The sequence below is a fragment of the Euphorbia lathyris genome, chromosome 9 (assembly GCF_963576675.1).
Source record: "Euphorbia lathyris chromosome 9, ddEupLath1.1, whole genome shotgun sequence".
Classification (NCBI taxonomy): domain Eukaryota; kingdom Viridiplantae; phylum Streptophyta; class Magnoliopsida; order Malpighiales; family Euphorbiaceae; genus Euphorbia; species Euphorbia lathyris.
Genome location: NC_088918.1, coordinates 19,244,149 through 19,268,975, shown reverse-complemented (window position 1 = coordinate 19,268,975; position 24,827 = coordinate 19,244,149). Strand labels below are relative to the sequence as shown.

The 24,827-nt window shown below is 33.1% G+C and overlaps 1 protein-coding gene across 1 annotated transcript; it reads left to right on the top strand.

Moving 5' to 3' along the window:
- Positions 1-5,185: 5,185 nt before the first annotated feature.
- LOC136205529 (probable linoleate 9S-lipoxygenase 5) lies at positions 5,186-19,406 on the top strand. Its single transcript, XM_065996167.1, has 9 exons — positions 5,186-5,519; positions 10,365-10,660; positions 11,889-12,129; positions 12,975-13,316; positions 13,852-13,937; positions 14,220-14,327; positions 15,296-15,606; positions 17,149-17,412; positions 18,485-19,406. The coding sequence occupies exons 1-9, from the start codon at positions 5,342-5,344 to the stop codon at positions 19,236-19,238; spliced, it is 2,580 nt and encodes an 859-aa protein (XP_065852239.1). The 5' UTR covers positions 5,186-5,341; the 3' UTR covers positions 19,239-19,406.
- The last annotated feature ends 5,421 nt before the right edge of the window (positions 19,407-24,827 follow it).

The following is a 24,827-nucleotide window of genomic DNA, read 5'->3' as shown; positions in this document are numbered from 1 at the left end:
AATAATAAACCCAAACAAATATCATGAACAAAACCCGCCAGCCAACAACCTAATGAATCTCTTAACATCCCACCTACAGAAATTCTTATAGACTCCATCCAGCTTTATAAATCGGCAAGACGCTTACTATCATCAAACTATCTATATATTTATTATTTATTAATGTAATTAAAAAACATACAAAAATTGTTTCGATTTATCAATAAATTTATCTATAAAGACAGCTGATGTGATAATTAAATAATAATAATTAATTTTTTATATAATATGTAACTAAAATTGATTTTATTTAAAAGTATTAAATTAAATTTATACGTTAATGTTAAATCGGTACCTTACTTGAAATGCTAAACTTAAATTTGTGTCTTATAACTATATTATAAAAGTTTGGTGTGTGTGGAGGATTCGTGATCTTGGCCTTGGGGAACATTTGTTAGTGCTCTCTTTATTTCTTGCCAAATGCATTGTGATTCTTCCAAAAGTTAAATTTTTTGCATATTTTATTTAATAAAATCACAAATGTGAACACTTTTCAAAATAAGAATTATCTCTCAAAAGACCAAAAAAACATTAAATAAATGAAATTCCACGAGGCTTCTGAGGTAACCAGATTCCACGTGATAAATGAAGAATCACAATAATTTATTCGAAATTCATGTATGGTAGGATTTTTTCCGATTAATTAAAATATAAATATCAGATATCCGAGTAATTTAAAGAGAGAGCGATTTGTTCCACTCCAAAATAGTTATATTGAAAGGTTTAGAATTTATATGATAAAGGCTTAAAATTTATCTTTAGGAATTAAGGGATAGGTTCTTCTATATTTCTAGAAAGCATCATTTATACGTCGAACACGCTTTTCACGATTTAAATAATTTATAGAGACCGTCCAATCTAAGCTAAAGAATTTCTAGTGAAAATGCTTATAGTACTATTCGGTTACGTAGATCAATATTCACCGTTCATCCCATAATCAATATGACGAAGGGAAGAGGGTCTTTGGATCATGTGAGGCGGTTACACAAAGGACGTCTACCATATGGCAGGGCCACGTGGATTAATATCAATTGTTCGGTCCTGAATCAGTACGACAAGGAAAGAAATCCTCTGGATCACGTGAGACAGTTACATAAATGATGCTTGACATATGGTAGGATGTGCCACCCAACGTCATAACGGTTTGAGAACTTCATGACCAATTGGATGATAACACGCGTGTGATGACTCATAATGAATATAATTAACGAGTTGTTCGCGAGTGAAGTTTCTAAACTGAATTAATGAGATGCTCGCGAGCAAAGCTCGTTAACAAGCTCGTGAGCATCTCATGAACATAAGGTTAAGCTCGAGCTCGTCAATTTTCTAATGAGCTAAGCCTGAACAGACCAAAGTTGGCTCGATTAAAGGCCTCAATTCGTTTGGGCTAGATCCCGAACTCAAGTCCCTGGTGTACGCCGAAAATTTTAATTGGGAGAGAATCCACCTAAAAGGTATCTGACGATTCTCGAACCGAGAAATTGGACAAACTAAAAAAATCTCATATCACATTAATTAATTAATTGACTTAATGGTTAAGTTTTTAAGAAGCTACTATATAGAAAGACCAAAACCTTTCAATCAATCAACTAGAAGTCATTTCTTTTGAAAAAATGCATCTATGGTTGATTGTTTTTTCTTTCCACTTAAACCAAAATGAACACTATCATTAACTTTTTGTAGTGCAAATACAACTTCTGGTATATTTTGTTCATATTGTAACAAGTGGTACTTTAATTGATGTCTTTTGATTTTTCTTACCGCATACAATGTATGTATTTTATAGGCGCAACGGTAAACGTTGTTGTCGTGTGACCAAGAGGTCACGGGTTCGAGTCTTAGGAGCGGCCTCTTGCCAAATAAATTGGAAGGGGAAGACTTGCCCCCAGTACACCCTTGTGGTGGGACCCCTCCCCGGACCCTCGCTCAGCGGGGACTCGTAGTGCGACCGGGCCGCCCTTTTATACAATGTATGTATTTTACAATGAAAAATTATCTATAAAATAATAAATATATGCATTTATCCAGATTTTACTGGAGTATATAACAAATATAGAATAATTCCAAAATTAATCCCATATTTAACAAGAAAATCCATCAATATATGTGGAATATATGTATATGTGCACAGATTGAAAGTCCAAAATGAAATAGAAACTTGGAATAATTGGTATTAAAATTTTGCTTCAAGCAAATCTCTTTCTGATGCATTCGAATTTCTCAATTTATTCAATTTCACCAGTGATCTCATTTACAAGACAATTCCATACTTGGTATAACTTGTATTGCTCATAAAATTTCTTTATATTATATGAATTTAATTAGTACACTGCAAATTTTAATTTTAATTTACGTATTTATTATGTTAATTAATTGTATTATGGAAATAACTAACCGATTCGCATTGTTTGTTATGACTTGTAAACTTAAATTAGATTACATATTTTGTTTATGTTTCGAATCCAGTTTAGTATTTAAGGGATTATATGAACATTCTTCATTTTAATGAGAAATAATATATGCTTCTTTTTTCTAAGAAGCTTTCATGGTATCAAAGAACATAGTGATCATTCGGAAATTTTATTCTCAATCACTTCAAATTTAAAGTTCAATCATGCCATCGAGAAGCTATCTGAAAGCTTTGCAAACGCATATAGAAGAATCTAGCTCAACAAATAAGATAAGTAACAACAATCGAAATCAAGAAGATCTAGAATCGTCATGTCAAAGAAATCGACAACAAAATCAAGAATCACATGACAATCCAGGTTCAATTCGTGTTACTTCTACTCAGTGGTGGATCCAGGATTTTATACATAGGGGGGCTAATTTTAGTCTTGTGGCTAGTGTCGGAGTTAAATTTATGGAGATGGATGAAATTTCTAAACTGCAACCTGTTATAGCTGAGTAAATTTTTTCAACACTCTAAATTTTTTCGTTTCGATTCGTTGAATAGTAAAAAATTAAAAGTGGTCGGACTAAAAGAAGTAGATATATTTAATATTTTATAAATCCAACACTAATTTAAAAGTTATACAATTTTTATCTTTTTATTTTTAATTATAAATTTCTTATAATATTCATATAATTTTCATAAAGTATAATTTAATTTAAAAATTAAGCTTTTTTTAGTCTCAAAAATGTAAAAATTGATTTGAAAAAAAATATATTACAAAAAGTTAAGAAGATACAGAAAGTGATTAATAAAAATAACAAGGTTAGTTAGAAAAAAAAAATCAAATAGGTAAATAAATAAAAGCTTTTAAAAAAATGATATTTAAAGAATTTGAACTTAAGATCTTTGATAATAAAACATGTCTCTTAAGCTACTTAACCATTTTAAAATATTGAAATTATACTACAAACACACAAGATAAACTAAAATTAAGGGGACTATCGAGTGAGTACTGAATCAATAGTACTCAAGGGTGAATGCGATGGCCAGGAGGCCGGAGCCCCCTCCCCTCCCCTCCGAGTCCTAGGCTGGATCCACCCCTTAATGACAAAAATTTCATTTATTGGAAGCGATCCATGTTACTAGCACTTAAAGCAAAATGTAAAATAAGTTTATCGTGGAAGATGATGCCACAGAAGATGTTAACTCAGTAGAATATTAGCATTGGGTATAAGGAGATAGTTTGGTGTTTTCTTAGATTATAAACTCTCTTATTAAGGAATTAGCTTATGTGTTTCCGTATGCTTCTAATTTGAGAGATTTTTTGAGAGGAATTGAGCAAAGATGGTGACAGTAATGGTCCCATAGTATTTCATTTGCGTCCGAGAGATTAATTGTCTTAGTCAAGGCAGTTTGTTTGTGGTGGATTATTTTGACAAAATAAAACGCTTACGGAATGAATTGTTGACATTAACCAACAACTTCTTGTATCTGTGGTGAATCTATAATCTTAACAAAAGAAAATAGTAAGGAGGAACAATTAATGCAATTTTTTTCTAGATTGAATTCTTAATTTGATCATATTAGAGATCAAATCTTCATATAGATCCACTTCCAACTGTCAATAAAGCATATTCAATGTTTCTACGAGTTAAAAATATAGAGAGATATATGTGTTAATGTTCAGGGAGATTTTGTGAATGATGTTTCTAACATTGGTAGATAGAATGATGGAAATAAAATAGCTTACGTTGTTGTTTTTTGGTTCTGGTTCTAAATAGAATGGGGTTTTGAATGGAACAAGGAGAAACATGTTTGACAAGTTTGTTATAAGGAATAAAGAGGATAATTTTGTATGTATTGCAAGAAGGAAGGGTATGAAAAGATTGAAAGTTTTAAGCTACATGGTTATCTAGAATAGTTTAATGGTATGATGTTTCTGAACCTTAAAAAGCTCGGGCATAGATAGGGGACATACGATAGCATGAAAGCATCCCTTACATATGGATCAATGTCACCCTTCGGACCAGGAAGACTCATAGAAATCTTCTGATATGAAGTATGGAGTATTCCCTAAAGATGCGAGCAATATCCTCCGTCCATGTGGATTGTCATCCACCATCCATCCTAGTATCCATGCGACGAATGAATTGGAACCATTGAATCATGGTAAATGGTTACGCAAAGGACATAAGGTATGTGATAAAGCGTTTCGGCTGACAACATAACAGCCCGAAGGCCTTAGGTCCAATGAAACGATGATACTTAGTAGCTTTGTTAACATGGCAAAGCACACCACCTGACATCATTATAGTTTGAAAGTTGCAGAGCAACCGAAGGCCGGCACGTGTCCAGTGAGTCAGTATGACACATTCTCAAGATTACGACAGTTACTCATGGAAGCTACTATATATTGATAAGGTGAGCAACTCACAAGAGGTATGTAAACATCACAGTTACCAATATTTCTATTGTCTTCGACATCACTTCAACTTTTGTTACCTTTAAAATTAGAGCGTATTCGTCGGACGCGAATCCCTCTCTAACCTACTGTTATTTCCTTTTCAGGTCGAAGTTATAGAAGATAACACATATTGCACTTCGTTTCGAAATGGCTATTTTGATACTTATGCATAACAAAAAATACAGTGGAAGTGTAATACACGCACCCAAACAAGAGAGTGGAAGCTTTTTTGGGTTACAAGAGTTGTTTATCCTAACATCACTAAAATAGTACCAAAGAAAAGCAAAAATACCCAATATGAACAACCGAATTATTTTTTATTTTGCTAGTCAAACGCAATCCTATGAGTCCATGTCTATAAAAACCCTCACCTCCCCTCTCATCTTCTCCCCCACATACACTACAATACAATAAACAACTTGTTATCACAGAGCTAAAGCAAAATGACAGACATGACCGACTCTGATTGTGATAGAAAGAAGAAGATAATAGGATCAGTTGTGTTGATGAAGAAGAATGTTTTGGATTTCAATGATTTTCATGCTTGTTTTCGTGATGGATTTCGTGAGCTTCGTGGCCATGGTGTTTCTCTGCAACTCATCAATCTTCACTCTCAGTCTGGTAATTTTCTTTCTTTTTCAATCCCTAATTTCTGCTTCAGATTTCATTCCCGAAATCCTTTTTTTCTTTTGGGAATTTTGTTCACTGAGATTCGTATTGTGAGTTCTGAAAAGTTTGTGATCCTAATATTTTAGTTCAGTTTGGTTGAATTGATAGATCCCAGCTCTTGATGGTAACCAATTGATAGAATTGCTCTATTGGGGTAAATTTACGAGTGCGTAAAAAACTTGCTCTGAAAAATTTCTTCTCATTTGATTAGTATATAACCAACTGTTTTTGTAGGTACTAATTTAAAACTTGTTAGAATTAAGTTAAATTTGGATTAAGATGGAGTGGTTTTGGATAAATTTAGAGAAATTCATTGCATATCACATATTAATGAAGTTGGATTTTTTAATTAAAAATAAATTCAACGAGTTAATTAACCACTTCAAATTCTAATAGGCCATGATAGGATAGTTCCGTTCCGACGGTGAGGAGGGTCTGACACACCTTCCGGGCCCTTAAAGGGATGAGATGCAAAAATATTCTTAAGGTTTACAAGCAAAAGTAATTTTACTCTTAATATTTAAAATTGTACAATTTTACTTTTAAGGTTCGCAGCCAATAATGTTGGTAAGTTGGTCAATTTTAAACATTAGTATAAAATACAAATGTTTAGTTCCTTATTCTACACCAATTGCACGTAAGTTGATTCTACAAAAAAATTCATAATTTTTGTAATTTAATAATAGAATTGAAGATTAATATTTTGAAATTCAGTGAAATATTTGAAACTTATTTTTTATCGAACTCATACAAAATGCAGTATATTTTTTATTTTATTTTTTAAAAAAATCACGTTTAATCAAATATGTTTGTTTGTGATTTACGACTAATGAATGATAAAAGGACACACATGTCAACATGGCGCACAATTTGAGAAAATAGATTAAGTTCAAACCGCTAATTTGTAGAAGATGAAAAAAAACTAATTGAAATGAGTTTTTTTGAATGGAGAATTGGAATTAGGGATTGTAATAGGTAGTTTCAATCTTAAATTCTTACCCATTTATTTTTTCATTATTCGTATCTGTCTCATTACTATAACGGGTATATTTCATGAATTATATATTCATCTCATTTGTGTTTTTTTTCTAATTAATTATATTTAAATAAAAATCGATGTGGCAAATAAAATTTAACACTTGCTACATGTTATATATCAAAATATCCCCATATATATCAAGTAGATAATGATAAGCCTCTATTAAATTGAGTGAAATTTCATATTTAAATAGGGTCAAATATGTGAGTGAATAATAAATTAGGGGTCAAATGGTAGAATGTTGAATAGACCATGGATTAAATAACATTCCACCACCATAATAAATTGGTGGGCTTGGTTTGTGTGTACGGACGGATGATCTGGTAGGATATGATGGTTGCAATTTTCTAGGAGTGGGAAATTCAAGATCATCAAGAAAACAGAACATTTGTCTTTCAAGAAAACAAAAAGAAAAGTAGATATCAGATATATTAATTTTGTTTTAATTTATTTATTTTTATTTAAATTTCCACTTTTTTTTTATATTGAGCTCTAAAATAAATTTTGTAAAATTAGAGGTTTGAGCTAATTTAGAGGTTTTAACTAGTCAATCCTCCAATAGTGGTATTTGGTGAAAAAAAGTTTGAAAGAACTTATTGAGTCCAAAAGGTAATTTTGAAAAATCTCACTTTAGGAGCTTTTTTTCATTAGCTTGTTGATCCATCTTTTTTAAATGACATTTTTGCTCCTAATTATTACTCTTTAACTCCAGATAAATGTTTTATCGTGTCTTTATTTGTCATTTACCCAAACAACAATGAGTAATCAGCTAAGTTTTACCAAACAAGTTATAATCAGCTGGTCAAATCAATTAGTCAAATCAGCTAACCAAAAAAGTAATCAGCTAACAGTTAATGGCCCTGTTTGGTAAAGAGCGTTTTGGGATAAAAAAAGCGGTTTTGACCAACTTTAGAGGTTTGACCACTGAAACCGCTAATTGGAGTGTTTGGTGGAGAGAGGTCTGGGAGAGAGTTTTGGGATGAAAACGCTAATTTAGAAAAAACTCTTAAAATGAGCTTTTTCAATTAGCGTTTTGCAATATTAAAATTAATGGACTTCTTTAACCCCTAATAGATAGACTCCCTCTTCTCATGCGTCAAAATTAATGCCCTTATTCGTATTTTTACACAAACCGCTATTATCAATCAGCTAATATTTACCAAACAGGTCTACACAAACAGATAATCAAATCAGCTAGTCAAATCAGCTAATGTAATCAGCTAACAGCTAATGTAATCAGCTAACAGCTAACAGCTAATTTCCAAACAGGGCCAATGTAATCCGTTAGTCAAATGAGCTTTTTTCAAAATTATTTTTTTGGACCAATAAGTTTTTTCAAACCTCTCTCCACCAAACACCATTATTAAAGGTTTTACTAGCCAAAACTTCTAAAATAGCCCAAATCCCTTACTTTAGCCCAAAAAGCTTTTTAACAAACAGGACCTAAATATTTTCAAACACATTTTCATGATTTAAAAGTTTATTATGGATATGGGAATGAGATTTTCTTTATTTGGAAAGATAAAAAATTTAAATCATCTAAATTTACCTACATTATAATCATTGAGAACAAAAATTTCAGCCATCTTTTCTCTCATTGTATTCCTCAAAGGGGAAATAAAAGTTATGTCATATGGAGGATAAAATTTTAATAATTTTTATGGGATTAGGTTGGATTGGGTCGGGAGGCTATATGTAGATTTTGATCAGGGCCGGCCCTGGGTATAGGGTCGGCCCTGGTATAGACCCGGGGTGCGCGTGCGCCGGCCTAGGGTCCATGATTGAAGGGGGTCCAAAAAAAAAAATTTAGCTTTTATATGTATATATGAAATTTAATTTTTTTAATATAAATAGTGATAAAATTATATAGGAGATCATATTTTTTTTTTTTCTGAATCTCCATTAATAAAAAAAAAATAAAAGACTTATTTTGTTAGGTATATATTTTTTAGGGTCAAATACATGAATATCATAATTAAGTACAAAATTACAACTAAATCATATCACTAAACTTAATTCTTAATATGTCATTATTCTCTATATATTATGATTTTACAACATAGTTTAAAAATTCTAGACTTCAATTCATAAATCATAAACCCTAGAAAATATATTCTAAACTTCTAATTTATAAATTCTAATGCTTAAAATACATTAAAAGTATTGATTTTATTAGTTTGATATAATTCAAAATTATGATTTGACATAGGTGTAAATAGTTTTTAAAAAATGAATTTCTGTGTAATTTTCTCTATTTTTTATTATTAAAAGACTCTTATTACTTATTTTGCCTAGGGTCTCTAAATTATCAGGACCAGCGCTGATTTTGACGCGGTGTATTTTTAGACTAATTTGAGAGCTAAGACCTCTGATTATAGTGCCGGTCTGCCTTTTGTACTCCTTTTAACATATAAAAACATTTGAAAGTAGAAAAAGAATCAAATTACCAACTATTTTAGCGAAAGAAAAAAAAATCGTACCTATGATTTGTAAACTTTTGAACCACAACCGAATTTTTGTAAATTTCATATTATTTTTATATTTGAAGAGGAACAGAATTATGCTTAAATAAAAGTGCAAAAAGAAGTGAAGAATGAGAATAATTCCATAAATCTTCAACACATTCTAATCTTTAATCTGTGTCTCTTTTCCTTTTCATGAACAGTAGGAGCTTTTATTTATGCCAGACATGAAATGTTGGAATCATGTGAGTCTCACAGTCACTCAGAATTTTAATAGGACCCACTTTATTTAATCCAATGTTAAAACAGAAGCTGTAACAACATATAAGTGTCACAGCCTTGTTGCTTTAGCTTTTTCTAGTGAGAAGATTATCAGCTGTGTTATGGTCCACTGTGTTCCCATTGCATTAATTTCACCGACGAGTCAATGCTACTACTGCTGCAGAACCCATCATACCATACCACTGCCCATTTCTTCACGTTTTTGGTATGATTAATCAGTTTAGTCTACAACTCTTGTCGGTCCGGATATTCGTTCAGTCCGTCTGAACCCAGACTTGATGAGCCGGGTTTAAATAAAAGAAAAATATTAGACTTTTAAATTATTATAATTATAATTATAATTATAATTATAATCAATATAATATTTTTTATTTTATTTTTAAATATAAAATTTCAATTTTTGTAGAGAATAAAATTTCATTTTTAATATTAAGAATTTTTTTAAAAGTGGATTTATGCGGGTTAACTTTAAAAAAATCTACTTGGTTTCATGTTTTCGTAAAGAAAGAATTCAGTCAAAAATCTACGTGGTTTCATGTTTTTCTACAGGGAATCCTTTCTTTTTGGAAAACAACATTTTCCAACAACAAACAGTATGTAAACCAAACAAACTGTTAAGAATAGGTTTTTATAATAAATCTCTTGCACATCTAGTTATGAATAAGAGTATCTCTAACAGAGAGTGCTTAGTGAGATGTAGGGTGCTTAGAAAAGTGTTTTGCATTCGAGAGACAATGATTCTTTGTTTTTTTTTTATGACAACTTGTCACCCTTGCTACTGCATTTCTTTAATAAAAAATATAATTAAACATTAATATATATATTTTATTATTCAATATGATAAGATTTATAATTAAGATAAATCATACATAAAATAATAATTTGCACAATTATAGTGTCAACATTTGGAATTGATTAGTCTTGGAGTTTATTTTTTTAAAATAAAATATTATATTTTGAGACTATATACAATTTCTTTTCTTGATTTTTGTTTCAACTTTTTTTTTTTGGTAGAGAATGATGTGCAAGGGAAAGTGGGAAAGGCAGCATACTTGGAAGATTGGATTGGTTCAACATTCAATTCCATAACACCTGGAGATTCTGTATTCAAAGTTACATTTGATCATGATGAGGATGATATTGCAATTCCAGGAGCTTTTATAATAAAGAATAATCATCACAGCGAATTTTATTTGAAAACCGTCACTCTTGAAGACGTTCCTGGCCATGGCCGAATCCATTTCGTCTGCAATTCTTGGGTTTACCCTGCTAAATGCTACACTAAAGACCGCGTTTTCTTTACCAACAAGGTAAAAAAAACAATCTTCTTATTATAAGTTCGGCTTAATACATATCTAGTCATAAAAAGTCAATTGTCCCGTAATAAACTTGTTCAAAAACTTTCCTTATTTTGTCACGTGGATTTAAAAAAAAAATTATATCACTTTAAGCAAATTTAAAGATTAAATAAAACTTTTTCAAAGTATAAGGAGATAATTGACTTTTCTAAACAAGTGCATGGTACTATGGATATATTAAGCTTTTATGTTTTTATGAAAACTTAATACGTTAGTAGTCACCCATTGCTTCTTCTCCCTTTCGGGTACTTTAATATAAGACCGGAAAATAGTTTAGTTTGCAACACAGTTTTTTGTTACCCGATATTTTTCGACAAACAAACAGTGTCTATGAGTCTCTTTGTACTTGTTAGATTATCTGATTGGTTCTTTAACTCCGGATATATCTATTTAGCTCTATGAATTTGCTTAAAATGCTCGTTGGCCCCTAAGTTCACACGACAGAACAATGAGAGATCTAGACAAATTAAATTGTGTAGCACTTTAAATAAATTCAAGAGACTAATAGATCATTGTAATGACTTTATAAAGCTAATTTTAAGCAAAGTTAAGAGGAGGGAGGCGGTCATGGATATACTTAGGGTCCGTATCTGCTGTTTGTTGTTGCTGTTTTCAATTACGGTTTGCTGTTTCGTGTTTGAAAATGCTGCTTTTCACAAGGTCTTTGCTTAGTTTAGCCTCTAAGGTGTCTAACCAAACACCTAAAACAGTCATTTTCAAAGTGAAATGGCAAACAAGAAGTCAAAAAAGCAGCAACCAAACACCCCTGGGAAGGGTCAGGGGGCTCCTGGTCATCGAAAAAGTCTAAAAAGTCCATTGAAACTATTTATAGTCTTAATTTTTAGGGTACAAGCCTCCGAAAAATTCGATTGAACCTACATATATAAGTGAATCCTGGATTTATCATCGCGTCTGTCAAAACACCCATCGACTCATGAAAGAAATAAAGAAAAATTACAATTATAATAGAAATTTTCCGTCAGTAAATATATAACTCTCATGGTAATTTCAGTCTATTCTGAATTTGTAGTGATTTGACATCAGCGACGGAATTTACGACAGAAATAACCATCGTTAATGCTTAGTACCAATAAATTTTGTACTTTTCAAGACATTTTCATCTGTTTCCGAGTATTTTGTTCTGACTACGCCACTGCTGATGAGTTTTTGATTATAACAGACATATCTGCCACATGAGACGCCAATGGCACTGCGAAAGTACAGGGAGGAAGAACTGGAGAGTTTGAGAGGAGATGGAAAAGCAGAGCTCCAAGAATGGGACCGTGTTTATGACTATGCTTATTACAATGATTTAGCTGATCCCGATAAAGGTCCTAAGCACATCCGCCCCGTTCTTGGTGGTTCTTCCGAATTTCCTTATCCCCGCAGAGGAAGAACAGGCAGAAAACCAGCTGAATCTGGTAACTTTCTACTGAAATTTAATCCAATTTGTTGCATCCGAAATCGAAATGTGTCTCGTCTATGCTATGATGCATGGAAATTTTGATTTTAAAGTGCTTTACATTTCGGAAACTGAAATTCTTGGAAATTTTTGCGCACTTTAGCCTGTCCAAACTCCCCCGTTGATCCACCAGGTGGATTTTAGGAAGTTAACAGATCATTTTAACTAAGTTTCAGAGGTAAATATGGCATTTTTCAAAGTATAGAGAAGCCGCCTAAACCAAACGGAGCCCTTAAAGTTGTCCATTTTTGTCGCTTTGTCCTCCAAACTTAAGGGACAACTTATTAGCCTCTCTAACTTCATGAAAGTGACATAATGTGTTGACCAGTGAGGCCTACTCGCCTTTCGGTTGACTTCCTATATGCAATGTGACTTTTTCTTTTATAAAAGTTTGTAACGTGACCTTTCGGAATGGTATTTCAAAGTGTATATGAGTTTAGAGAGGCTATTGCAGAATAGCCTCTAAGGAAGGGTAAATTTTTTTCGAAAAACAGGCCGAAAAACACCTCAATCTGGTATTTTTCTACTGAAAGTTAATCCAATTTTTTGCATCCTCAATCTAAATGTGTCTCTTCTATGCTATGATGCACGGAAACTTTGAATTTAAAGTGTTTTATGTTTCCGTAACTGAAATTCTTGGAAATTTGTACGCACTTTAGCTTGTCCAAACTCCCCCATTTGATCCGTTACGCACTTTTAAAAGTTCGGGAAACAGTTGAGCCCGGTAAAGATATAATAAAAATTATTGTTATTCTTAGATCTTACCTATGGGTTTAACGTTTAAGTTATGTGATTTCTTGACAGATCCGAGTTACGAAACGAGGCTGCCTCTACTGCTGAGTTTGAACATATATGTACCAAGAGATGAGAGATTTGGTCATTTGAAGATGGCTGATTTCCTTGGTTATGCATTGAAATCAATAGCTCAGTTTATTAAACCTGAGCTAGAAGCTGTATTCGACAGTACCCCGAATGAGTTTGATTGCTTTGATGATGTCTTAAAACTGTATCATGGAGGACTTAAGCTTCCCGGTGGCCCTTTATTAGATAACATTCGCAAAAACATTCCATTCGAGATGTTCAAAGAGATTTTCCGATCAGATGGAGAACCCGTTTGCAAATTTCCAATGCCTCAAGTCATCAAAGGTATGTTTATTTTTCGCTACCTGAACTTGGTTAAAGTGGTACAGGATTCAACTTGTTCAAATGTCCTCTTAAGCTGCCACGTAGCAATAGAGGGGTTAATCATGCAACTTTAAAAAAGTTTAAGGGGTTAACGAGACATCTGCAAAGTATTAGGAACCAATTGGTTTTTTGGACCAAATACAGAGGGCCAGAAAAATCAACTGTTCTCTCATACTTTCGGAACATGCTATTTACCCTTTGAGCTTGCTTAAAGTGACCTATTTACTTCCTCCCGAAGTCCACAAGACTCTGGATAAGTTGAAATACATATCACTTAAGCAAATATAGGACGACAATTGATTAGTGTAAGCAAGTTCAACGGGCTAATACTTTAAGGAGTTAATATGTCAATTTAAGCAAGATCATGGGTAAATAGAACGTTTTCAAAGTATAAAAAGACAGTTGACTTTTCTAGATAAGTACAGAAAGATAAGTGATGTATTAAGCTTTTTCCCTCTCTTATGTAATGCAATAATAACAATAACAATTGGTGCAGAAAGTAAGACTGCTTGGAGGACTGATGAAGAATTTGGAAGAGAAATGCTTGCTGGTGTCAATCCTGTTATAATTCGTCGTCTCGAGGTATATATAAGCTTTATCTTAGTGGTGTCAAAATGAGTTGTCATGTCATAATCTTGTTGTGTGATTTATATATTCTACATGATTTTATATGATATAAATGATACGAAAATAACAATCATGTAAAATGAACTGTTTCTCTAAATTGCGTTGTCGTGTCAGAAATTAATAGCCGTACTCTATCTAGTCTTACTTTATGCAGTACAAATTGTCAAGGAGATTGATGAATGTAGTAACTTAAGCATTCTTTCTGATTTTGTTGTCTAATACCAAATTTGTTTGCAGGAGTTTCCTCCCAAAAGCCAGCTTAATACCAAACTTTATGGTGATCAAAACAGTTCAATAACTGAAGAACACATCAAGTACAACCTAGGCGGACTCACCGCTCATGAGGTAATGTGCGTTGGCTAGTTATAGATAGTGGTGGAATCGGAAACAAATACTCGAAAATCAATGGATAAAAATATGTTAAATCATAAATCTTTTGTTGGAACTAAGCATCAGCGACGAATAGTTTCTTCCCTTGCTGATGTCAAATCCGACAGAATGAGATCACTAACGGAAATTATACACTTAACGATGTAATTTTTTGTCGTTAATTCTAATTTCTTTTCATTCTTCCCTCGACTCTGGGGTGGAGGTGGGGGGTTGGGGTGTCAGACAGACCCTCCATGAATCTATGTCCCTCCACCCCTGATTACATATATTTATTATTATTATTAAACGCTGGGAGCGGGGCAGCAGAAGCAAGACATCCCAACCAGGTTGGCTCTCCCGACAGCCACCAAACCCCGAGCAATTACATAAACATTTAACCATTTATATACTTGAAACCATTTTGAGAGATTTTTAAGTTTAAGTTGATTGGAACCAGCGAACCGCCTAGTCCAATGTTTGAAGGGTAAATTACATACCCGATATACAACATTTGTCATTAACCTTCAATTTTGCATACAAAACTGTACAGTCTTTTGATGATCTTTTACTAAAGTGTACATCCGGTAATTATGACATGTTAACTTGAAATGAAAACGTCAGCAATTTGACTTCTCTAAAAGTAACCAGTCAACTTTTGACTTTTAGGGAGGTCAAATTGCTGTTGTGGTGTGTTGACTTCGCGTTGACAGATCATGATTACCGGCTGTACACTTTAGTGGGAAGTCACGAAAAGATTGTACGTTTTCTATGCAAAATTGAAGGTTGTACATCAAAGTGTGAAATAGGGCAAATGTTATACACCACGAATTTACCCAATATTTGAATCACCTCTTTAGGTGTCCAATTTGTACTCCATAGCGACGAAAATTAGCCCGAATTTCTTTACAAAGTTTCCGCGTTTCGTGTCCATTTCTTTTTTACAGGCAATGGAGAAGAACAAACTGTATATATTAGATCACCATGACACAGTGATGCCATACCTGAGGAGTATAAATGCTACATCCACAAAAACATATGCATCAAGAACATTGCTTTTCTTGAAAGATGATGGAACCCTGAAACCAGTTGCAATCGAGTTAAGTTTGCCGCATCCTGATGGAGATGAATTTGGAGCCATTAAAAAAGTATGCACTCCTGCTAAAGAAGATGGTTCGGTTGAAGGTTCCATTTGGCAACTGGCTAAAGCTTATGTTGCTGTCATTGATTCTGGTGTTCATCAACTCATTAGCCATTGGTAAGGAATTTCTTATATAAATTTGGCAAAAATCATCATCATAGATATCTCGGTTTAAACGCATTCATCTCAAAATGGTCACTCAACTTCAATGTGTTTCAATCAAATCATTCAACTTTTAAGAGCAACAAGACACCAAAAAATGATGTGGCTACCACATCATCAATAGTCAACTTTCATCGCTGACCGAAATGATATGTGGCTGATTGAAACAACATGTGGTAGTCGTGTGTCGTTTTGGTCAGCTAGGTGGTAGTCACGTATCTTTTCAGCCAGTGGTGAAACTTGACTAGTGCTAACATGGAAACCATGTCATATTTTCGGTGTTTTTTTGCTTTTGAAGTTTTCCGGAGTGACTTGAGACAAAATTCAGAGATGAATGATTTTATTAACACAAATTGAAATTAAGTGATCATTTTGAGATAACCATGAAAGTTCATGGTGCATTTAACTGTAGCTATCTCATCATTCTGATTTTGGTGGATTGAGATTCTGATCTTTCATATTAATATACTAAGGGCTTGATTTTATTTATATTTGGTCACATTAAACCCGTGATGACTACAAAACTCAGATTTGAACATAAACTTCAGTTAGTGGAGCATCATCCATTTTGCATCGTTCAAAATTTACAATTTTTTTTAAAAAAACTATACAAACGTTATTTTGAATCGTAAAAAAAAAATACATTTTCAAACGCAGATGAAATGTGTGTATCGCTCTTTTAAGTGAATTAGATATTTACAACTAATTGATTTGGAAGCAGAACCATAATGTGAGAAAAATATAACCTAAATACATGAGGTGGCCCTGAATTTGGCCCAAAAACGATTGACTACTTCAATTCTTGAGATATTTCATCAACCTTCTAAACTTACTTAAACTGACAAATTAACCGTTTGAAATTACTTAAAGTGGCATGTTGGTGCTCTGAACTTGCTTAAAACGATCTATTTCTTCCTTGCAGTTTCTTAAAGTTTTGCGTGCTTTAACTTGCCCAAATCTTATCTTATACTGGCACATAGCAACAAGGAGTTAATCACGTCACTTATGTTGCACAAAAACTTCTCTTCAATAGTATTTATGCTCTTTGTGTTTTCTGTTTCTGTTTCCACTTCCATTTTCTAGCTATGTTTTTTCAGAGATAACGTTGACCTTTTCATTTTCAATTTCAATTTCTAATTCTGTGCAACATAACATGTCACTTTAAACAAGTTTAGAGGGCTAACAAGACATTCTTAAAATTCATTGCGTCAATCGGTTTTTTAGCACAACTTCAAAAGGGGGCTCCGATGCATTCAGCTAATAATGTTTCCTACTGATTACATTTTAAGCAAGTTTAGAGAACAAGCGAGGTATTCCTAAAATTCATGGGGGCGGTCGATTTTTTAGGACAACTTCAAAGAGGCCCGTTGCATTCAGCTAAAAATGTGTCCCTTGTGTTGAAATAAAAGATCAGAAACTCAATCCGCCTAAATTAGGTATCTCAGAACCTTGTTTTATTTGTTTCTAATCAATGGTTGTTGTTGTTTTTGGTGACAGGTTGCATACACATGCAGCAATAGAACCATTCATAATTGGAACAAATAGAAATCTAAGTGTGATTCATCCAATCCACAAACTTCTTCATCCTCATTTCCGTGACACCATGAACATCAATGCAGTTGCTAGACAGATACTTATCAATGCCGGTGGCTTGCTCGAGTTTACAGTGTTTCCTGGTAAATATGCCATGGAAATGACTTCTATGGCTTACAAAAACTGGAATTTCACTCACCAAGCACTCCCTGAAGATCTCAAAATGAGGTAACTAATCTAACTTTTTCACATTACTATCATAAACATTCATGACCACTCACTTTTCACGTTACTAGCATGATGATCTGTGAACAAAATGAGTATTATTTAATGACAATTCACGTGGTCAATTGGTATTTACTCGTTTAATGGGTATTTGCACTTTTAGGGTACTATATGTCAACCTTTAGAAATTTTTATGTCTGATTTTGATTCAAAATCGATCATCATGTTAGTAACGGCAAAATCGGGTGTAATTTACCTAAAAACTTAAAGCTAAAACTCTTGTTCAAAAACTTTTATTTTGATGAAATTTGGAGAAATTCAATTTTAATCATATCACTTTAAATAAATTAGAGACTACTGAAGAATTTTTAAAATGATCGATATTCTAAAAAAAAAAGTCTAAAAAAAACACATGCTTTGACTTTTTATTAAACTGTAACAAAGTTTTTGTCCAAACAGAGACTGAGGTTTTCGTTTTGCTAAAAACGAAGATCGTTTAGCTTTGAAACTATAAAAATGATGGCTAATGACCTTAAAATGAAAAACTCGAAGAATTAAATTATTTTTTTCGGAGTTTTTTTATCTGTAAACATCCATTTTCGTTCTCTTCACCAAACAAAACCTAAATGACCCCCATTTTAAAAGTTTGAAAATTGCTTAGAATATCATTCAAAACTTTGAATTTTTTAATTTTGAGATCGTCAACGCTCATTTTGAGGTCTTTGCGCTAGTCTCCATTTGGAAAACAAAAAATTAAACACTTTTTAGACTTTACCAAACAAAGTCTCACTTTTAAAAAATTATCTACAATTATGTCATATGATTTGAATCATGTCAAACTAGTCAAATTAATATTTTTAGCGTTTATAATTTATGAATTGGGATCGTAGAATTTTTAAATTATAGTGTAAAATCATAATATATAGAAAATAATAAAAGTGAATAGTTGATTTGGGCCAAATTGAGGGGCCCAATTATATTAAGCCCAATCCAGAAACATAATAATTTTAGTTTCTGAAAACTTTCAAAATCAAAATGCAAGATTTCATTTCAATGAATTTGTTGTTGCATTCAGAGGAATAGCAGTTGAAGATCCAGATTCCCCGGACGGCATCCGTCTCCTAATAAAAGATTACCCCTACGCCGTCGACGGTCTACAAATCTGGTCAGCAATCAAAGAATGGGTAAAAAACTACTGCTCCATCTACTACGACACAGACGAACTCGTCGCCAACGATCCCGAACTCCAATCATGGTGGAAAGAACTCCGAGAAGTCGGCCACGGCGACAAGAAAGACGAACCCTGGTGGCCTCAAATGAACACAAAAGAAGACCTAATTCAATCTTGCACTATAATAATCTGGGTAGCATCTGCACTTCACGCCGCAATCAATTTCGGCCAATATCCATACGGCGGCTACCTCCCGAATCGCCCTAGTTTAAGCCGGAGATTGTTGCCGGAAATAGGGAGCTCTGAGTATGAGGAACTGAAATTGAATCCGGAAAAGGCTTTTTTCAAGACGGTGACTGCTCAATTGCAGACTGTTCTCGGGATTTCGCTGATTGAGATCTTGTCGAGACATGCGTCGGATGAGGTGTATTTAGGGCAGCGGGATACGCCGGAGTGGACGACGGAGGGGAAAGCGGTGGAGGCGTTTGAGGAGTTTGGGAAGAAATTGGGGGAAATTGAGGAGAAGATTGTGGAGATGAATAAGGATGAGAAATTGAAGAACCGTGTTGGTCCTGTTTTAATGCCGTATACGTTGTTAGCTCCGAGCAGCGATGTTGGACTTACTGGCCGGGGAATTCCTAACAGCGTTTCGATTTGAAGCTCCGCCCGGAGAAATTTGGTCGGTGGTGGTGCAGAAGGAATTATTATCAGTTTTTTTTTTTTCCTTTTTTTAGTTTCAAGCAATTAAATGTGTAATTGTCATAGTGAATGATGTATTGGTTTTATAAAAGAAAAGTTGAGTGCAAATTTATTTAAATTTACTGAATTTTGGAGTCTCAAAATAGGTTATCAGTGTTTTTTTTTTTTTTAATAAAATGTCATATATCATTTCATTAGCTTAATAATACAAATACAGCACGAAAAAAAAGAGGAATAAAACCTCCATCTCATACAGGCAAAGACCCATAAAGGGAAGAGAAGACTACAACGAGCAATACATAAACTACAAAGAGCAATAAAAGACTACAAAGAGCACTAAAAACCAGAAAAAATACAAATACAACAAACATAGAAGTCATATCCTTCTCATAAGTCGAATCCCGTTGAAAAATCGTTGTAATCCATACTCCATCCTCTAGACTCTTCCGGACGTTCGGATCTATAGATCTACGGACAAGATAAACCTTTTCCGCTCTTGCTAAGACCGAAAAAAGAATAAAAGAAAGAAATATAGCTCACAAGAGTAGATCTGACGGAAAAAGAAGTTCAAGAAGGGATAAAGACTTCAAAATAACAAGAAAGGAAAACAAACTAACACTATAGAAAAAATAAAACACAGGGGAGGAGGAAGAAGGAAGACAAGCTTCCTTCTTCCTCCTCAACTATATAGAAGTAACCTTGAAACTTTGTTGTTAGATTTATGCAAAAACGGATATTTGCCAAGGAAAAGGAAATGAAAAAGGGGTCGGATGCAGGGACAAAGGGGAAGAGGGGCGGTGGGGGGTTTACAGGAAAGGAAGAGACTGTTATCAGCGTTATGTTATGTTGAGTCTGATTATAATGGGGAGTTTGAAAATAGGGTTAATTATAAATCTAGCTCAACTAAAAGGGTCATTTACATATCTAACTCACTTTACTTCCATCTCACTAAATTAGACACTTTCATCCACTTTTGACAAAATTATCTATAGTTATGTTCGATCCATCGATCTGTTTCTTCTTCTTCTTCTTCTTCTTCTTCTTCTTCTTCTTCTTCTTCTTCTTCTTCTTCTTCTTCTTCTTCTTCGTTTCAACTTCTTCTTTGGTTCATCTTTTTCCATTTTTGATACCAATCGTTAATGATTTTTAAGATTATTGAAGTATTATATTTAATTTTCCGTAAAAATTGTATGTTTTTAGCTTATACGTCTGCTTTTCTCGCTGGTCTTGACTCTTTCTTCATTTGTAATGGTATTGATTCAATTTTCTCTATTTTCCACCATTTTCCTCCATTGTTATCGCATTTGTGACAAAATTTGTCGCATTTCGTTACAAATGTGACAACAACAACAGTTGTCGTATTTCGTCACAAATGCGACAATTGTTGTCGCGAATACGCCAACTCTTGTCGCATTTGTGACAAATTCGTCACAAATGCGACATCACAGCAGTTCAATTGTTTTTTTCTTTTTTGCTTTCTCATTTTTTGAGCTTTTCATCCTAATCCTCTTCCACACAGACACTAATTCTTCAAAGGTTGAATGAAACATAATCTTTTCTCTCTATAAATCACCGTCTTTTCGTCGGTTTGGGATGGTGAAGAAGATGTTGAGAGTCTGAGGAAGAAGATGAATTGAAATAAGGGTATTCTTGTCCAAAGTGGGTTAGATATGTAAATGAATCCTTTTAGTTGGACTACATTTGTAATTAGCCCTTGAAAATAAGTTATCATGTTATGTTTCGATACGAGGGGCACAAAGGAAACTGTTTGTCTTCGGCAAAGTTATCAGAATTAGACTAGATATCAAATCGGATTGGTAGTTGGATCATGGATCATTTGATCGGATGGGATGACGTAATATATATATATATAATTTGAAATTATTTAGTAATCTCCATCTTTTTACGTAATACACTATTTACTATTTTGAAAAACGTATTATAAGGTCTTTATCTTTTTATTAGTATTAACTATTTGGTTATTTTATCTGTTTTATTAGATTTTTAACCGAACATATTTTAGGTTTCAGGTCAACATAGTATAATACAAAATGATCATTTTATTCTGTTATTTTATTCTTGCCTATTTATGCCAAATATAGTTGTTAAAAATCTATAAGAAAATAGATAAAAGGAACAAATGATTAATATTGAAAATAGATAGGAACCTTATAATGTATTTCTCAAAATAAGAGACTAAACAATGTTTTAAGTAAAAACGATAAGACTAATAAATTATTTACCCCAAGTGTATAATAATAATAATAATAATAATAATAATAATATAGTATAAAATATAAGTGTATAAGTATAATAATATAGGATTTTGTATTATAAGTATAATAATAATATTATTAAGAAATGACTAAGAGAGGAGTATGCAATTTGGTCTTGACTGAAGTCCCAAATAAAAACTTGTCCCACATCGGGGAAAGCATGATACAAAGGAACCAAGGTGATGCTATAAATGAAGTTTCTAAGGCAACTAAAAAATTTGTCTGTTTTAGTAATAATAAAGACCAAGACAAGCAGTGATTTGTTGCTTCAGTTTAATTTTTTTAATTAAACCGGAGTCATATCGGTTATTGGTTGGACTGTCGGTTTCCGATTTGATCCTAGTTTAGTATGGCTTGTTGCAAATGCAGCAAACCAACACTACTCGAATCGCCGGTTGAACTGGCCGGTTCTGTCCGAGTTTTCTAATTTCTCCATGTTTTTCATGCTCAATTCACCCTCTATATATGGATGTTCAGAACCCTTTTATGCTCTGATATTAACCACTAATCACAACTTTACTTGGTCGGATTATTGTTAATTCTCTTAAATCCACTATAATTTGTCCTTTGTTACAAGTGCGACATGAGACGTCGAATTTGTCGATCAAGATCCAAACTCATCAGTGGACACAGACGGTGGATGGGGGCAATGTCGTCGAAGAATCTAGAGTCAATAGGGGTGGAGTTGAAACGAAGAATCTAGAGTCAATAGGGGTGGAGTTGAAACGTCTAAATTAGCTCTAAACAAGTTGATGAAGAAATGGAGGGTGGATGGGGGCAATGTCGTCGAAGAATCTAGAGTCAATAGGGGTGGAGTTGAAACGAAGAATCTAGAGTCAATAGGGGTGGAGTTGAAACGTCTAAATTAGCTCTAAACAAGTTGATGAAGAAATGGAGGTTTGTAATTCTCGCAACAAATTGAACACTCTTCTCCTTCCAACATCATAGACATTATTTGCCAAACAAGTGATTAATTGCTGAAATTGTGTTTAATCAATGTGCTTTATTAAATACTAGAAAAGATCCATTGCTTCGCTTCGGGAGAAAATTAATGTATCTTTTATTAGTTTAACTTGGACTAAGTGAAATAAAAAAGAAGAAGGCGTTAAAAAAATGAAACGATTATTTGGTCTCGGGTAGTTAGTTCCTTGGGAAATTGTTGAATAAAAGCATGTTATGAATTAGAATTATTCCATGATCATCTCTATGAACTCAAAGTGCTAATTAATATACTTTTATCAAGATATATATATATAGTAATTTTCAAATATAAAATTAATATAACCATCTATTTTATTTATAACTCCAAAAAACACATATTCTTTTTAACAAATAATATTTTATTATTATTTATATTAATTTTCACATATAATTTATATTAATTTTCACGTATTATTTATATTATTTTGCTCAAATATTTTTAATTTTTCTAGTATAATTTGCATTACATATAAATTTAATTCATATAATTGTAATTTAATATTTAAATGTGAAACCCATATTATTATAATTTAATAAAAATTAAAAAATTAAAATTCATCCAAATAGTAGGTAAAATTAATCAAACATACCCAAATTTAAACAAAGCAAATTAAAAAATTATAATAGTTAATTCAATTTTTTCAAAATTTCGATAGCGCATAGCTAAAATTGATCTTTTTAGAAACGTTGTGGTTAAATTTATAACATTTCATATGTTATAACTAAATTTACACTTCGTTTGAAACGTTACGAGTAAATTTGACCATTATCCCAATTATCAAAAACAATAACCTTCAAAATAAATTTATTAAATAATAAGCTAAATTTTAAAAAGAAAATAATTTGAAACATACAAACTACAGTACAAAAACTTTAAGCGTATTATAATAATAATAAAAAGTTTGGTTTGAATGGTTAATAGTTTTAAGTTACTTAAATTAGATTTTGATTTCAAGATCTAGCGTACGTAGAAAACTTTAATGGGAAGCGGATTCATCTAAAAGGTGCTAACGATTCTCGAACCGAAAACTTGATAAATTATAAATAAATAATAAATAATAAAAATAAATTCGATTTTTTGGTTGGGTTTTCAAATATCAACACGACTTTTTGAATGGTAGGCAGTGACAGTTTTTTTGTTGGGTTTTCAATTCTTTTAACTCTTTTTTTTCAATTGTTAAATTTTAATTTTATTCCTTAGTAAACTGAAAACTTACTACATATATAGAAACAATTTAGAACGGCACCGTTTAGCTGCTAGTTAGATAGGCAACTTTGTAAAAAAAAACATTAGGAAGGATAAAAATGGAACTAATTCTTAAGGGTAAATTTGGAAGAAATTCCAATTTTTTTTTAATTGGTACTGTTCACCAACCTTCACTTTTATTTTATTTTTTTTGGTAGGAAGAAAGAAAAGACAAGCAAAACAACAACTCAAACTAGCCCAGAATTAGCCTGGTCCACATTATCATCCGAGAGCAAAGAAAACAGGAAGTCTGGAGGAGAAGAGAAAGTTGAGATGCCCAGCATCCTCTCATGGCCTTCAGCAGCAAGCCGGTCAGCCACCCGATTCTACTCCCTGAACACATGGCATAAGTTGATGGAATCGAAGGAGGAGCAAACCCTTCTAATCTCTTTAATTAAATTCTGGCTACCTAAACCCATAACCTTTTTGTCAGAAATCATCTTGACAGCCTCCAGGTTGTCTGACTCCATATGCACTCTTTTAAGACCCGGATTTATAGCGAGCCTAAGCCTAGAAAGAATACCCCAGAGCTCCACAGTAAAAGAAGAGCCCAAACCCAGATTCTGAGCGAAGCCAGACAACCAAGCACCACCAGCATCTCTTAAAACACCTCCAGCAGCGATTCTGCCATTCTCAAGACACGAACCATCAGTATTCAACTTAACCATCCCCTCTCCTGGTCTACTCCAGCCAATGAGATGAACAACAGTCCTCTGGATGGAACTAGCTAAATTGTCAACCTTGAAGCTTTCAATGATTGAATTAACTTTTTTAGTAAAGAAAGCAAGCATATTAGGATTAACAACAGCGCCTTCTCCAAAAATATCCACATTCCTCCAATGCCAAATCTGGTGGCAGACGACAGCAAAAAGGATAGTACCATGCTCCAGCTCAGCCAACATATTCCCTCTAACCCCCTCACTAAACCAATCATGTTCTGAATAGGTAAAGAAGGCATAGAGAAATTGGACAGGAAGAACTCTCCTCCACACCTCCTTACTCCTTGCGCAATCTCTAAGAACATGGCAAATAGTTTCCGTATGAG